The sequence below is a fragment of the Heloderma suspectum genome, chromosome 1 (assembly GCF_057233095.1).
Source record: "Heloderma suspectum isolate Gila_16-S chromosome 1, 16-S_ref, whole genome shotgun sequence".
Taxonomy (NCBI): domain Eukaryota; kingdom Metazoa; phylum Chordata; class Lepidosauria; order Squamata; family Helodermatidae; genus Heloderma; species Heloderma suspectum.
In genome coordinates, this window is record NC_139458.1 from 186,158,921 (window position 1) to 186,174,512 (window position 15,592).

Consider the following 15,592-nt stretch of genomic DNA (forward strand, 5'->3'; position numbering starts at 1 on the left):
CAGCAATAGCATTTGCAATGTTGATTGAAGAAGGTAAGCCAAAAGTAGGTCTTTCAACTGCAATCCCACACCCCTACGCAATTAATTTCATGGATTTCAATGGGTTGTGCAGTACAACCCTATGCACGTTTACTCAGAAGTAAGTCCCGCTGACTTCCAGTTTGGGACCAATGCAGACCTGGCAGCTTCCACGGACTCTCCGTGGGAGCTTTCTCAAACAGCTTTTTAAAAGGTTGAATAACCTTTTCATCTCCCCCCTAGAAATGAAAGGGGGGGGCAAGGCAAATAGCTCTGGATTTTTGCTTGGAGTAAGGTAACCCCCACATGATAGTGGAGGAGCTGGATGCCAGGGTTTCCCCCTGGGCTGTACCAGTGCGAAAAGCTGTAATGAGACTCCTATCTTATAGGAGAAAACAGGGCTGGCGTGTTCCATAACAATATATCCTGCAAGAAAAATCAGCAACCCGTGAGAGACGATTTAAGAACTCTGAACAATATTTGAGATCATCTGAGGACCTGTAAGATTTATTGGAGAAAACTGTGGCTGAACCGAAGAGGCGAAAAGGGCTTGCTTCAACACCTCCCACAACTCCTGTGTCAAAGGTGCCGAAAACAGAAGATTTAGCAGAATTATTTACGATGATGAAAACCCTATCTTTGCAATTTTCAGGACTAGTTCAAAGGCTGGACTTAATTCAAAATTCCATAACTGATATGCAGAGAGCCGTGGATTTAATTAATGCGTCACAGAAAAAAATGGAGTCCAAAATTAATGAGCTTGAAGACCGAGTGGCAAGAAATGAAACTACGACACAAGTTATTTGTAAAAATACATCTGACAGAATCTCTCAATTGGAGGCCTATACGAAGAGAGCCAACGTATGTCTAGTGGGGATTAAAAGCTTGTCTAATGATGTGAAATTGTCTACTTTTGTGGACAAACTTTTGCATGAGTTACTTTCTATATCCTCTGATTTTTCTCTTGATATTGAGTAGGCATTTCGTGTGCCAAAACCTAAAGGAACGATTATACAATTGTAGTTCAATTTGCAAAAGTCTCCACAAAGTGTTATATCCTGAATTTGGCAAAACAGGCTGGAAGCCTTTCCTGGAAACAGGATAAAATTATGCTGTTCCCAGATTACATCAAAGAAGTGGCGAATAAAATAAGGCAATTTATCAAAGCAAAGAATCTGGCAAAACAAATGAACTTACAATATTACTTAAAATATCCTGCTACACTTTGTATTGTGTCTGAAGACCAGATGAAGAAGTTTACGAATCATGAAATAGCGGAGGCTTGGTTGAATGTTAAAATGCGTGAGAACGCTGTCACAATTCCATGAAATGGAATTTCTAAGCAAGTACTGTTAACTGTTTGTGTGTAGTTTTCATGATCTAGGCTAACTCAGAAGAAATGACTTTATATATATTTGTTTACCATTATGTATTCTTTTTTATTATTTTTTCTCTCTCTCTTTATGTATTTTCTTCTATTTTATATTTTAAAATAGACAAAATATCTAGTATAAAAATATTATTGACTGTTGAAGATTTTTCTTAAGTTTTATTATTATACAATATTATACTTTCTCTTTTTGATTATCATCATTATTATTATTACTAATATTCAGGCTTTTGGGAATGAAGTGTAGAACTGTTGCATTGATATAAAAGATTGTTTTACTAAATTGTAAGATTGTATAATAGATACAGTTTTAAAAATAGAATACCATTGGAGGTTGGGAGATGCTGGAGTTTATTTTTCTTTTTTCTTTTTTCCTTTCTTCTCTTTCGGTGTCCTAACTAAAATATTGTATGGATGAGAACTGAAGTACCGAGTAGGTTGTTGGTAATTCTGATAGTGTTTATAAAGATAAAATACATAAAAATATATTCAAAAAACAAGTAAGTCCCACTATGTTCGATGGGGCTTACTCCAGGTAAGTGTCTATAGGATTGCATTAAAACAAAAAAGCCAAGCCAACAGGTGCACAAAAATGTGTTTTAATACTGTTAAATAGATCCCAGTATTATAAGGTAATTCCCAATGTGTTTTGGCATTCCATCCATCATTTAGCAAGAGGAACAGATCCTTTTGCCAAATGGTGGGTGGAAGGTAATATTTGTATGGCAGAGTAAATAGTGCATGGGAGATTTGCCCTGACGAAAGCAATGCGAAAACATGTTGTGAACTTCCTATAATATTGGGAACTATTTAACAATATTAAAACACATATTTTGTGCACTCATTGGCTTGACTTTTTTTGTTGTATTTCTTCATATTGTGAGTGGCCCAGTTGCTTTTTTGTGCATAGGTTTGCAAAATAGAGTACCAGATCGTAGGCTTAACACCTGGATCTAGGGACCTCTCTGTGTTCTAGTGTATGTAAGGGGATTTCCTAAGATTAAAAGAGGGACACCACTGCATCAAGGTGTAAATAAATAGTCAAAAGAAGATTGTGCTAGTTTCTCATCCTTCAGGAGAACAATTTTCCCTTTGGTGACATGGGGCTTATTGAATAACTTGATGAACGTATCAGCGCTTCTGTGGATGTTGTTATCTATCGTTCTCTCTACTAGCAAACTCAGACAGTTGAGTGCCAACAGGACTGGACCCAGAACAGGGCAACTGAGAGCTTTTCTACATGAGACATTTATTGTGCACTTGGGATTCCTTACTCATGGTTGTTTATGGGTCCTTTAGTTCTCTCTCTTGTGATCCTCCACAAGAGGATCTGCTTCTGTTTTTTAAGAGCACTTTCTCTGGTTTTTTTAAAGCGGGGAAAATGGGGTATTATTTCTGAAAGCAAAAGAACTACTTGTTTATTTGTGCTATTCTGCTATAGCACAGTGCCATCTAGAGGTTATGTTGCAGAAAAGCAGGAAAGGAAAAGCTCTTTGTGTAGAGCTCGGAGCTCAATTCTGCAACAAAACTGAAAGTAGATACAGCAGTTAACAGCCTCATGTAGAAAAATTCTAAGGATGCCTCCAGATGAAGCTTTTATCATGTAATAGCCCTGCCTCATTCACAGAACTTTATGGGGGATTCCAGGCACTGTCATCTTCATTTTGTAACTCTCCCATATTTTCCCACTGTTTCTTCCATCTCTTTTATTTCCATTAAAAAATCAATTAAGGAGGAAAAGATGGAAGAGCAGCACAGTGTCTTTTCATTGTTCCTGTAGCATAAAGTCAAAATGACACCCTATGCAGCTGCTTTTGACTGGGGTTCTTAAGGGCACAATCCGTAGGATTTTTGTTTTCAGGCAACTGACCTCCAGTGCTCCGAGGCCAGTTCCCAGAAAACAGACTCCCCTCCCCCCCCGCCTTGTAGGCAGCACGCTTCATCCCCAGCTCCACACTTGCAAGAGCAGCACAGAGTGACTGAAAAGGGGGCGTTCCAGGGGGCAAGGCGGGGATGTCAGAAGTGCCATTCCGACACTTCCTATGCGCTGTCCAGCCTCCTCCCCTTTGCTCCGGGGGACCCTGGATAGAAAGCTGAAATCGACCATCTAGCTGCAAATGCAGGGCAGCTGGATCACGGAGGAGAAGATCCCCTCTGAGCTCCGCTCGACCTACATTGGATAGTCGGCTGCCTCTGAGTTCAGAGGCAGCTGACTATCCCCTAGGTGATACAAAACGTTCTTGGGAAGGAAGGAAGGAAGGAAAATGGTGACCGCTTTTGGAAACTACTGCCTGAAGCAGTTGCTTCATGGAGCTTCATAGGAAGGAAGGCTGGCCTTGGCAGGAGAGTCAAGGGGATTCAGTGGGGCAGGGGGACTGCATATCTTCCCGACGAGCCAACTCCTCAACCTTGTGTAATGCTCAGGTGGTACCCAAATAATAAAGCAACAACAACACATTAAACAGCTGCTTAAGAAAAACACACATCGACCGCATGAATAATGAATCGCTTATGTGTGTACAATTAATAATAATAATAATAATAATTAAATAAACACTATTAATAAATCATGTTCTTCTTTAATATGCATGTCGTGGGGATGAGGACTGAGTGGGCTCTTGGTGCTCAGTTGGTAGCTTCCCATTTGAGGGCATTTAAAGAGAAACAGCATTCTACGTACGTGAGGCAATGCATACACGTTTTGTACTGAGGTGTTGGGGTGTTATGGTTTGACTTTGTTTGAGCTGTCTATAGATCAGTACTTTGGAAGCATTTATCTGCCTGTTTACTACCCATAGCAGATTAAATACTTCTAAACAAAGTGTACACCTAAGATTGTTTCATGGGTTATGATCTAGGTTTTGTACTAAAAAGAATTAGTACAGGAAAATCTTTTTTGATCTATTACTGTTATTAGAAATATGCTTGTAATAGCACATCAAAATATATTGTGCATATAAAAACATAAACACATCTGTGTTGTTAAACAGAGCCTTGCTAAAGATCCTTAGATCTTAATAGCTTAAAAAAGAATAGAATTTCTTAATTCTATTCTTAGACTTCTAGTCTTAACAACTTAAAAAAGAGAGATCTCATTCTAAGTACCAAGTTCCCTATTCAATAATTAATAGGTTATTCAGCTGACAGGTACAGAGGCCTGATGAGCTTCTAAGAAGAAGCTCTCACATTCTAAAATCAGCACATATTTATACCTTTTTTGTGTAAAAATTACCTCAGAACTAACATTATATTGTTGTTGTTCAGTCGTTAAGTCGTGTCCGACTCTTCGTGACCCCATGGACCATAGCACACCAGGCCTTCCTGTCCTCCGCTGTCTCCCGGGATGTCTTCTAGTATCTGCCATCCTATATTCTACTCCTTTCCTGTCTCAAGGTGGGTCACTGGTGCAACTCTTCTGGAATATCAGCGCTGCAGTTCTGTTCCTTTGACTTGGAGGTCTTCCCAAGACCTTCACCTTTCCCCAGAAATATCTTTAGTTGCTCATCCATTCCTGACCAACAGATAGCCTCCCTGGCCTCTCATTTGTTGTTCAGTCGTTAAGTCGTGTCTGACTCTTCGTGACCCCATGGACCATAGCACGCCAGGCCTTCCTGTCCTCCGCTCTTTCCCGGAGCGTGCTCAAATTCATATTCATTGCATCGGTGATGCTATCTAGCCATCTCATCCTCTGCCGTCCCATTTTCCTTTTGCCTTCAGTCTTTCCCAGCATCAGGGTCTTTTCCAGTGACTTTTCTCTTCGCATTAGGTGGCCAAAATATTTGAGCTTCAGTGTCTGTCCTTCCAATGAGCACTCAGGGTTGATTTCCTTTGGGATTGACTGATTTGACCTCCTTGCACTCCAGGGGACTCGTAAGAGTCTTCTCCAGCACCACAGTTCGAACGCATCAATTCTTCAGCAATACTCAACCTTCCTTATAGTCCAGCTCTCACAGCCATACGTTGCTACTGGGAAAACCATAGCTTTGATTATACGAATCTTTGTCGGCAAGGTGATGTCTCTTCTTCTTACTGTGCTGTCTAGGTGTGCCATAGCTTTCCTCCCAAGGAGCAAGCGTCTTTTAATTTCCTGGCTACAGTCACCATCTGCGGTGATCTTGGAGCCCAAGAAAATAAAATCTGTCACTGCTTCCATTTCTTCCCCTTTGATATGCCAGGAAGTGATGGGGCCAGATGCCATGATCTTCGTTTTTTTAATGTTGAGTTTCAAACCAGATTTTGCATTCTCCTCTTTCACCCTCAACAAGAGGCTCTTTAGATCCTCTTCGCTTTCTGCCACTAGGGTGGTATCCTCTGCGTATCTGAGGTTGTTTATAATTCTCCCGGCAATCTTAATTCTGACCTGTGATTCATCCAACCCGGCGTTTCTCATGATGTACTCTGCATATAAATTAAATAAGCAGGGCGACAATATACAGCCTTGTCGTACTCCTTTCCCAGTTTTGAACCACTCGGTTGTTCCATGTCCGGTTCTTACTGTTGCTTCTTGACCCTCATACAGGTTTCTCAGGAGACAGGTAAGGTGGTCTGGTACTCCCATCTCTTTCAGAATTTGCCAGAGTTTGTTGTGATCCACACAATCAAAGGCTTTAGCGTAGTCAATGAAGCAGAAATGGACGTTTTTCTGGGATTCTCTTGCTTTCTCCATGAGCCAGCGAATGTTGGCGATTTGATCTCTAGTTCCTCTGCCTCTTCGAAACCCTGCTTGTATTTCCTGTAGTTCTCGGTTCACATACTGCTGAAGCCTAGCTTGTAGGATTTTGAGCATCACCTTGCTGGCATGTGAAATGAGTGCAATTGTGCGGCAGTTTGAACAATCTTTGGCATTGCCCTACTTTGGAATTGGAATGTAAACTGACCTTTTCCAGTCTTGTGGCCACTGTTGAGTGTTCCAAATTTGTTGGCATATTGAGTGCAGCACTTTAACAGCATCATCTTTTAGGATTTTAAATAGCTCAGCTGGAATACTGTCATATCCGCTAGCTTTGTTGTTAGTCATGCTTCCTAAGGCCCACTTGACTTCACTCTCGAGGGTGTCCGGCTCAAGTTCAGTGACCGCACTATCATGGCTATCAGGGACGTTAAGATCTTTCCTGTATAGTTCTTCTGTGTATTCTTTCCACCTCTTCTTAATCTCTTCTGCTTCTGTTAGGTCCCTGCCTTCTTTGTCCTTTATCATGCCCATCTTTGCACAAAACGTTCCCTTGAGAGCTCCGATTTTCTTGAAAAGATCTCTAGTCATTCCCATTCTATTGTTTTCCTCGATTTCTTTGCATTGTTCATTTAAGAAGGCCTTCTTGTCTGTCCTTGCTATTCTCTGGAACTCTGCATTCAGTTGGATATGTCTTCGCCTTTCTCCCTTGCTTTTTGCTTCCCTGCTTTCCTCAGCTACTTGTAAAGCCTCATCAGACAACCACTTGGCTTTCTTGCATTTTTTTTTCTTTGGGATGGATTTAGTTGCTGCCTCCTGAACAATGTTACGGACCTCCATCCATAGTTCCTTAGGCACTCTGTCTATCAGGTCTAATCTCTTAAATCTATTCCTCACCTCCACTGTATATTATATACTGTTCCATAAATTAGGGCTCACAGCCTTAATTATCTCATTGTTATTAAACATTCTTAAAAATTTGTACATACATAAAAAGCATACAAGTACACTTTTCAGGCTAGATAAAATCAATTTTGAATTATACCTTTGAGAACATAACTATTCAAAATTTGCTAATCAAACTTAAGTCTAATTTTTTCTAGACATCTGTACATCAAGCTTTTTGATGTGTATGCCTTACACAGTATTTTTTGCTCATTAATTGATGAGCAAAACCTTTAAGTACACCTTTGTCCTGGAATACAGTCTCAGACCTGTTCATTACTCAAATAACTTTTTGGCCCAAGTGATAGGGCTTTAAATCAGCATTTTCTCTTTGGATAGCATCCAGGTCTACTCAACCATTATTTTTATGCCAGTTACCCTGAATTCACTGTGAACTTGCTTGTGTCTCTGTGTTGTCTTCTCTTCAATACAATTTAATACAATACTTCTTATTTATTTACATTTCCAAATTCTTATTCATAACTGAACATTAATATTTAGTATTTGCATTTCATAATAAGACAACTTATATTGTTTTAAGAGAGGTAGGGTAGCATTTTTTCAATAGTCTTCCCAGCATGTCCAGTAAAGCAGAGTCAGCTATTTCCAAAAATCCAGGACAGGGGCTTGAGTGCAAACTATATTTTGTGGTCTTTAATTGTTGATTTAAAGGGGAAGAGCTGTGTTCTTCATATAGTCTAGTACCCTGTGGTTGCTTGACAAATGAGAACTAGGAGCTGTCTTTTTTCCATGATCGTTAGTGGCATATGTAAAAAATATATAGGGCAGTATATAATGCTGCCTCTGTGCTAGTGCAATGGGAAGCTAGGCTGAATCTACATATAGCAGTTATACCACTATCATAACTATTGGTACACATACCATGAATGTGTGGATTCAGCCCTAGTGTCAGGATTGAGCCCAGGCCCTCTGTTTTGGTTTTGGACTCTGATTCAGATTCGGAGACAGAGGTAGAAGAAGCCCAGCAGAGACAGGGAGAGGGGGAGGAAATTCCCCAAGACTCCTCAGGAGCCAGCAGAGAGCTTTCCCAGGGGCTTACCGAGAAGGAGGGCCAGGCTCAGAGACCCTCCTTCCCCCTCCCTGTGGGAACCCAGGCACTGTCGCAGGGGGAGGGAGCTTTGGGCTTGACAGATGCCAGAACTTGCCACCGAGTTAAGCGGGCAGAGCTGAGAGGAGGAGGTGGGAGGCATCACACCAGATTGGCTGAGAGGAGGAGGTGGGAGGCGTCACACCAGATTGGCTGAGAGGAGGAGGTGGGAGGCGTCACACCAGATTGGCTGAGAGGAGGAGGTGGGAGGCGTCACACCAGATTGGCTGAGAGGAGGAGGTGGGAGGCGTCACACCAGATTGGCTGAGAGGAGGAGGTGGGAGGCGTCACACCAGATTGGCTGAGAGGAGGAGGTGGGAGGCGTCACACCAGATGGGCTGCCCATCAGAAGTTGGGTCGGGAGGATCCTCCCTGAAGGCAGGAGCTCAGAAGAAGCCAGCCGAGCACAGTGGGAAACCTGTCTGGAGTTGAAAGGCAACTGGCTTGCTTTCAGTGGCTCTCTTTCCAAAAGATGTACTTTGCAAATTAGGCCTAGAGGATATCTCTAAGCTTTTGTACTTGCTTGAGAGGTGAAGAAGAGGTATTAGCGGATTAAAGAGTTTGTGGATTGCACAGGGAGTCTCTGCTGCCTCATTACTCAGCAGGAGGGCTTAGCATTCGTGACAGCTGGTGGTTGTGAAGCAAACAGAAAGAGCAGAAACCTTCATTTCCCGAATGGGGCAGATCAGCTCCGCTGACCTGCCCCATTCCAGAAATCAGTATTTCCACTCATTTCCAGTGTGGCTTTAATAAGCACTAGTTCCTGTTGCACCAGCAATAGGTCCTGCAGGCACAACAGAACTAGTAGAGGCACAGTGGCACTGCTGGATACCACCCACAATCTAGAATTGGATTCACAGTAATCTGTGATAACTATGGTCAATATCTACCATCTAAATATGTAATGTGGTACTTCTCTAACTTTCTTTACAATATATATTCTGAGAGTGCTGTCCAGTTTCATCTAGTGCTTCTTTATGATTTAAAAACAAAACAAAACAGTTTCTCTTCCTAATGATTGTGCTTTCTACCTGTGGTTCTTCTGCCTCATATTGCGCAGCTTCACCTCATAAACTAGCATGCTTTGTAACCTCAGCAACTGCTGATGTGATGCTGGCTAGGTTGATTTGAGAATGGTACATTAAATTAATCTTCCTTGAAGAAACTAGAAATTGAGTGCTAGATCAGTTTTAAGAAGGGACAGTGACGGCTGCTCACAAAATGTTGCCTTGGGTATTGAGAGAGTTCAGCCTGGATCCATCCTCAAGTCTTCTGATCTGAGGCCTTCTCAGGAGACTTCACAAAACCGCCATTTGGGCCATGGAATACAATACGCATTGAAAGGATCCAAAGCTTAGTGCAAGTAGACATGCTATCTGTAGACATGAATTCATTTTACAGTCAAGAATTCTGAGAACTGTAGTCTTTTAGGAAATGAACCAATACTTTAGAGCAGCCTCAGTAAACTACAATTCCCAGGATTCTTTGGGGAAAGCCACAGTAGATCTTGGTAAAAAATCAAATTTGTTCTATAGAGCATGGGGCATTGCTAGGGCCAGGCCCATAGGCCCTGTCCCCAAACCTATTTCCAATGGCCCCTGATCTATTCCCCAGAGCCCTAAGTGTCCATCGATACCAATGTAGGCATTCAATGTTCAAGGGGGATTGCAGCTGGGGAGGAAAGGGTTACGCCCCCTCTCCACATGCTCCAATACACCCCAGCCTCCAAGCCCCTGCATGGCAGTTACACTTAGAAAAAATATTTCCATTGGTGTCATGGAAGGTTTTCCCTAAGCTTAGCTGCCATGTACAGGAGGCCGGGGGGATTTCCAGGGGGATCACAGTTGAGGACAGAAAACTCTCCCTTTCCTTTGCACTGTGCCTCCGCCCATCCCTCCATGCATGGTAATAAAGCTTAGAAAAAAAACTTCAATTGATGCCATTGAAAAGATTGGGCCCTAAATCTTTCAAGTGCCTAGCAATGCCTCTGCTGTAGAGATATGCCCTTTGAACTCAGATGAACTGGCTTTCCCTGCTAGGAAGGGAGAGCCTGAAGCTGACATCAGCTTGTGTTACTGACAAGTCTTAAGATCCACACATATGTTCAGGATCTTTGGTGGTATCAGCTCTTTAGGGGTCCCAGAGGAAACCCCTCCTGGTTCCCGCCCCACACCACAGGGAGAAGACCTATGAGGTAGCACAAGTGGAGGTACAGAGAAGGTTCAGTGTCTTTTCCCTACATTGACAATACTTCTGAATAGGGAAAAAGTATAGCTTATCATGTAACAATCACAATCCCATATATCGATATATGTTGGTGTGTGGCATCCGTATGCTGGGAAGCCAGGCCGGTCGTATTTACCCAGTGCAGTGCATGCAGCATAACAGAAATTCATTCTCTTCTGAGTGGTTGTGAAAGCATGTTAATACTGAGTTGAGCATGGGATGTTTTAACTGACCACCATGCAAGTTAGTGGTCATGTGATTCTGTGAGTACACCTACCTGAAGGGCAGGTATTGTTGAACATGCAATATGGATACCATGAGATAAAATGACGGTTTGATAATGTCAGACTTATATCCAATATCGGAGTTATATTTCCCTAACACCTACCAGGGAAGGTGGCAGAGCAGCTTCTCTGATGTATCTTAAGTAATCTACAATCAATCCTGAAAAATGACTGTTTCATTGCCTTACGAGTACGTCCTAGGAGGTAGCCCTGTCATGCCTTAAAGACAGCGGCCTAACCTGAAAAAGTTGCTCACTATCAGCATGGGAATTCATCTGATGTGTACATATATTCACCAGCTTCTTGGTCTGTTTTCATGCATTTAATGAAGTTGGTGCTCACTATGAGAGCTGATGCCACAATAATGCTTTGGTTATATGCAGATGTATCTGGAAGTAAATCCCACTGAGTTCAGTGGAGCTTTTCTACATGAGGCTCTTAGTTGGCTGTTAATCTGCTGTATTTACTTTCAGTTTTGTGGCTGAATTGAGATCCGAGCACTATGCTAGGAGCATTTCCTTTCCTGCTGTTCTACTACATAACCTCCAGGCGGCAGTGTGGTATAGCAGAATAACGCAAATACACAAGTAGAAACTGCACTTTCTTTCACTTTCACAATTAAATGCTGCATTTTCCATGGTTTAAAAAACTCGCTGAAAGTGCTGGTTAGACACAGAAGTAAAACTGGAAGATCATGATGTTGTCTAATGAACCCATAAATAACCATGGGTAGGGAATGACGAATGCACAGTAAATGCCTCGTGTAGTAAAGCTGTTACTACATAGGACATAAAATACATAGGACCTGTTACTCTGGTGTCAGAGTATTCTTAGTACTTTAGTGAATCTCCTTATCACAGCAGTGGGCAGAACATAGATTGGGATCTACTGGTAGACCTCCAGGTGATTTGCAGTAGATCAGCATGGATTTTGCGATTCTCAATAGTTCAACAATAGTGACAACAAAAAGGCTTATTTTTTTTCCTAAATTAGGCTGCTTAAATCAAGAAAGCCTGGGGGAGAAACAGGAGTAAATTTGTATGTGAAAGGATTTGTGTATGACCTCCAGTTCTAAGCAACTTCCTGGAATGAACATGTGCTCAGAGGTGCCTCATTCAGCAATTCTACATCTACCCTCCTAAGCCACTATTTAGCACAGTGGTGCGAAATCTCAGGATTGGGGGGTCAAATCTGGCCATGTTGAGGTCCCAATCTGGCCCTCTGGGGTTTCCCAAGTGGCCATGCCCCCCTTCTCCAACCCATTTGCTGGTTTCCTGTCTTTTGTGCAGTTTGTTCCCCCTTCTAAAAGGTTGAAATGGCTTGCTGAGGAATGCTGGGAGTTGTAGAACTTTTTGTCTGTCTAATCATGTATAGGATTGCACCCTTAGTCAACTTCATCTTTGTTCTAAACTAAAATACCCCAACCTTGCCAGTCTTTCTTAATAGGGCAAGTGGACTTAGATGTATGGTGTGGCTGGCTCTGATTATGTAGGACCAATTAAATATGCACTAAAGTGTTCCATGTGGGCTGATCCAGCGGCTACAGCCACACAGATGATGTAAAAGACAACCTGAAAGAATTATACAGGTTCCAGTGGTAATCAAATGGTGGGTCACATTTTTTTTACCTCCTGCGTGAATTGCTGCCAGGAAGTGACATCGCCCCATCAACTGATAACAACTTCCTTCAGGTGGCTGTGGCCGTGGCATCGCTCCATGGGGATTATAGCACATATGACACTTAGCACTGATGGTGAACGAATGCGCCTGCACATGACGAAAGAGAGAGAGAGAGATTCTTCTCCTTCAAGATTTCCAAAGTTGAACAAGCTCTGGTATTCCAAGGGCCTTACAGGGGTGAGCCATGCTTGATGACATGCATATGAAGTACTTTCCTAATGGGTTTGCTTTTCATACTAACCTTTAATTTTACTGGTTTGTCATAAACAACCAATAGTGCCATTACACACTGACAATTTTAAAGCAGCTTGCAGTTGTCTCTTTCTGTGGTTGTTACTCTTTACTGATTGTAACAGCTTTTCTGCAGGAGAAGATATAAACCCATAGACATTGACAAGCATAATATTTTATATTGGGCCACATTGACTTCTTAAAAAATGATGGATAACAAAACAAAAGAAACCAGAACCCATAAAAGCCAAATGATGGATTTCTTTTCATGGGAGGGCGGGACTGGTATTTATAACCTCTGCAGTGGGAGGGCAGACATAAAGTAGGTTTTGTTGCTTTAGTTTTTATATCACAAGGCTCCAATCCAAACAGGAACCAAGTCTCTTGATCATTTGTAAAACAGAACATTTCCCCAACTGTGTTTCTCTGGAATCTTCAGAAAAGCTCTGGGCAACCAAAGACATGAAAGTTATTCTGACAGGCAGATGTTACTGGTGGATTACTCTAGGAATCATGTGTTAATGTTCTTTAAAAATAGTAAAGGCTGAGCTTTGTGACGTGAGTATATTTTTGCCCTTTTGTCATTAATGAAATATGCAATATAAATGACTTGTAAAGATGTAACTATAGGAGACCGTACATTGTCATTCATGCTGATCACCTGTTGAGTTTTAAAAATAATTTGGTTGCCTGTTTGAGGAGAATGGCTCCTGATGCTTATCTTGAAGCAGTTTTAAAATGTTTCTGTAAAATAACTATTTCACATGACACTGGTAAATCTAAAATATAATATTAAACATGCCAATCTGAAAATGTGTCAAATAAATTCAGTTTTGACTGGAACTAATATGAATCTCTTGGAAACTACTATGTGTTCAAGAATAATTTTCATGGTACATTAGAGTTTTTATTCTCCTGATTCGCAACTGATTCTCAGATAATACAAGTGAACCAAATCAAGTTCAATAAACTAATGCAAACAGACATAATAGGGTGTGTGTGTTTTTAAAAGAGTTTGGCCCTTCAGTACATTTCTATATTTAATCACATTATTTTTGCTTAATTTGAAGTCATATTGCTTGACATTCTTTCACCCTCAAAGTCCTGTTTTTCCTGTTGTACAGAGTCAGAATAGTTTTTGTTATTAACATTTTATTGAAAGATTTTTGATTGTATACATAAACAGACAATCCCATTCCTCTCTTCCTCTATCCCCCACCCATTTACTTTCTACCTCCCTCCCCACACTATTTAAAAATAGAATACAAAAATAAATAGAATTAAATAATGAAACAAAAGGAAAAAAGTGTATATGTATCAGAAATGTATGTCATACAAAACACTCCTGAGTTAAGAGTGTTCAAACATTTCAAGCAATCTTCCTTCTATAATTTGTAGGAGAGTCTCTTAGTAGTATTTTCTTCGAGGTTTTCATTTAATCTCCTACCATTTCTTTATATTAGTAAACTAAATAAGAATTCTCCACTCCGAATCCAGCTAAAGTCAGTTGTGAGACTTCAAAATCGTGAGACTTAAGTTAGTTGTAGTTATATGGGTTTTGGTGGGCTTAGGATGCGATCCTCTATACACTTGCCTGGGGATAAGTCCCCACTGAACTCAATAGGGCTTACTTCTGAGCAGACATATATAGGATTCCTCTATTTATCACAAGTAACTTTAGTAGGATCGGGGCCTCTATCTGTATGTACAGCTAAGCATCACAATATGGCTGATTCCTTTAAAACGTAATATCAAATTATTCTGGTCAGTTTTGATTGGTGTTGTTTTACTTAACCAGCACCAGCAGTAATCATTATTCAGTTATAACTCCAGTTCAATGTGAAGTACTTGAGGATTGTAAGTAAAATATTACTGTAGATTATACTGTAATATAGAGAAAGTAAATATGCTGTAACCTTGTACTCCTTTAAATTGTTTTGTTCACACTGTTATATATAGTGATATGCTAATTTTAGTGCTACTGTTGAGATAAAATAATGTTATTTCAGATTTATTCCCATATATAAAGCAGCCAAATATTTAGACCATTATATAGTCTGTAGCCAAAACCAAAATTGCTGAACCCAACAACTTAATATTTAACAATGGATGACAGTCATGTGTAATGGAACTGTATGCATGTATACATCTGTGTGTAAGTAATCTGACTGCTGTATTTTGCAGGTGTCTAATTAAGGATTTTGAAAAACGGCCATCTATCAATCACCTTTTAGAACATCCCTTCATAAGACAGGCCCATGGTAAGGACATGGCACTCCAAAAACAGCTGGCTGATCTCATTCAAGCACAACAACAGTTATGCTCTGTAGCCAAGACAAGGTACTGCACAATTTCCTATAACCTTCCCCAGACAACTAAGTTCCAGAATGTGGAGCTTTTAGCTGTGATATATATAACGCCTTAGAGATGTTTGCCCAAGTAGAGCAAAAGAGGTCTGTGTGCAAAGCTGATATGGTGGAAATGCACATCATGATGCACATTCCCATCTACAACATGATGCTCATCCTGGCTGCATAATTCAAATAACATTATTGGTTTTGGCTGGGAGCATCTCGATGAATGTGGGGATGCATCTCCCCATTTGGATTTTTCCTGGACTGCTCTAGTTATTATGGATCTGTATGTAATTACGGTATCCCATATAAATGGAGAGCTTCAAGACGAGGGGAATAATTTTCTCATTCGTGTCTTCTAAATGTTTTCAACTATAATGGAAGCTTCACATTTTGGTAGTTTCCTGGATTTACTGATAATACCAGCACTTGCATGCAAGTGTTCATTAATCAGTAAATGAACTTTTAACAGGGAACGTGCTCATATTTTGGTGTCTTTTTTGGCAGAAAATTCAAGTGTTAATAATAAAGTGATAGTGGTGACATATTAAGGGTACAAAACTACAAGGGCATTACGGTTTGGCTAGCCATTGCTTGCAAAGCTGACTTTGATTGCTTTGCCAATGGCTTAATATTGCCACCCCTTCTTCTTATAAAGCATGGTATTCAATATTCACCAGGAAGAGC

General features: G+C 40.8%; 1 protein-coding gene across 1 annotated transcript in view; it reads left to right on the forward strand.

The window, feature by feature from the left end:
- The window catches only part of MYO3B (myosin IIIB), a 331,093-nt gene that overhangs the window by 78,135 nt on the left and 237,366 nt on the right, over positions 1-15,592 (forward strand). The window contains exon 6 of the mRNA XM_084805223.1: positions 14,736-14,891. Within this exon, the coding sequence (XP_084661349.1) occupies positions 14,736-14,891 (156 nt within the window). The remainder of the gene's footprint in view (positions 1-14,735; positions 14,892-15,592) is intronic.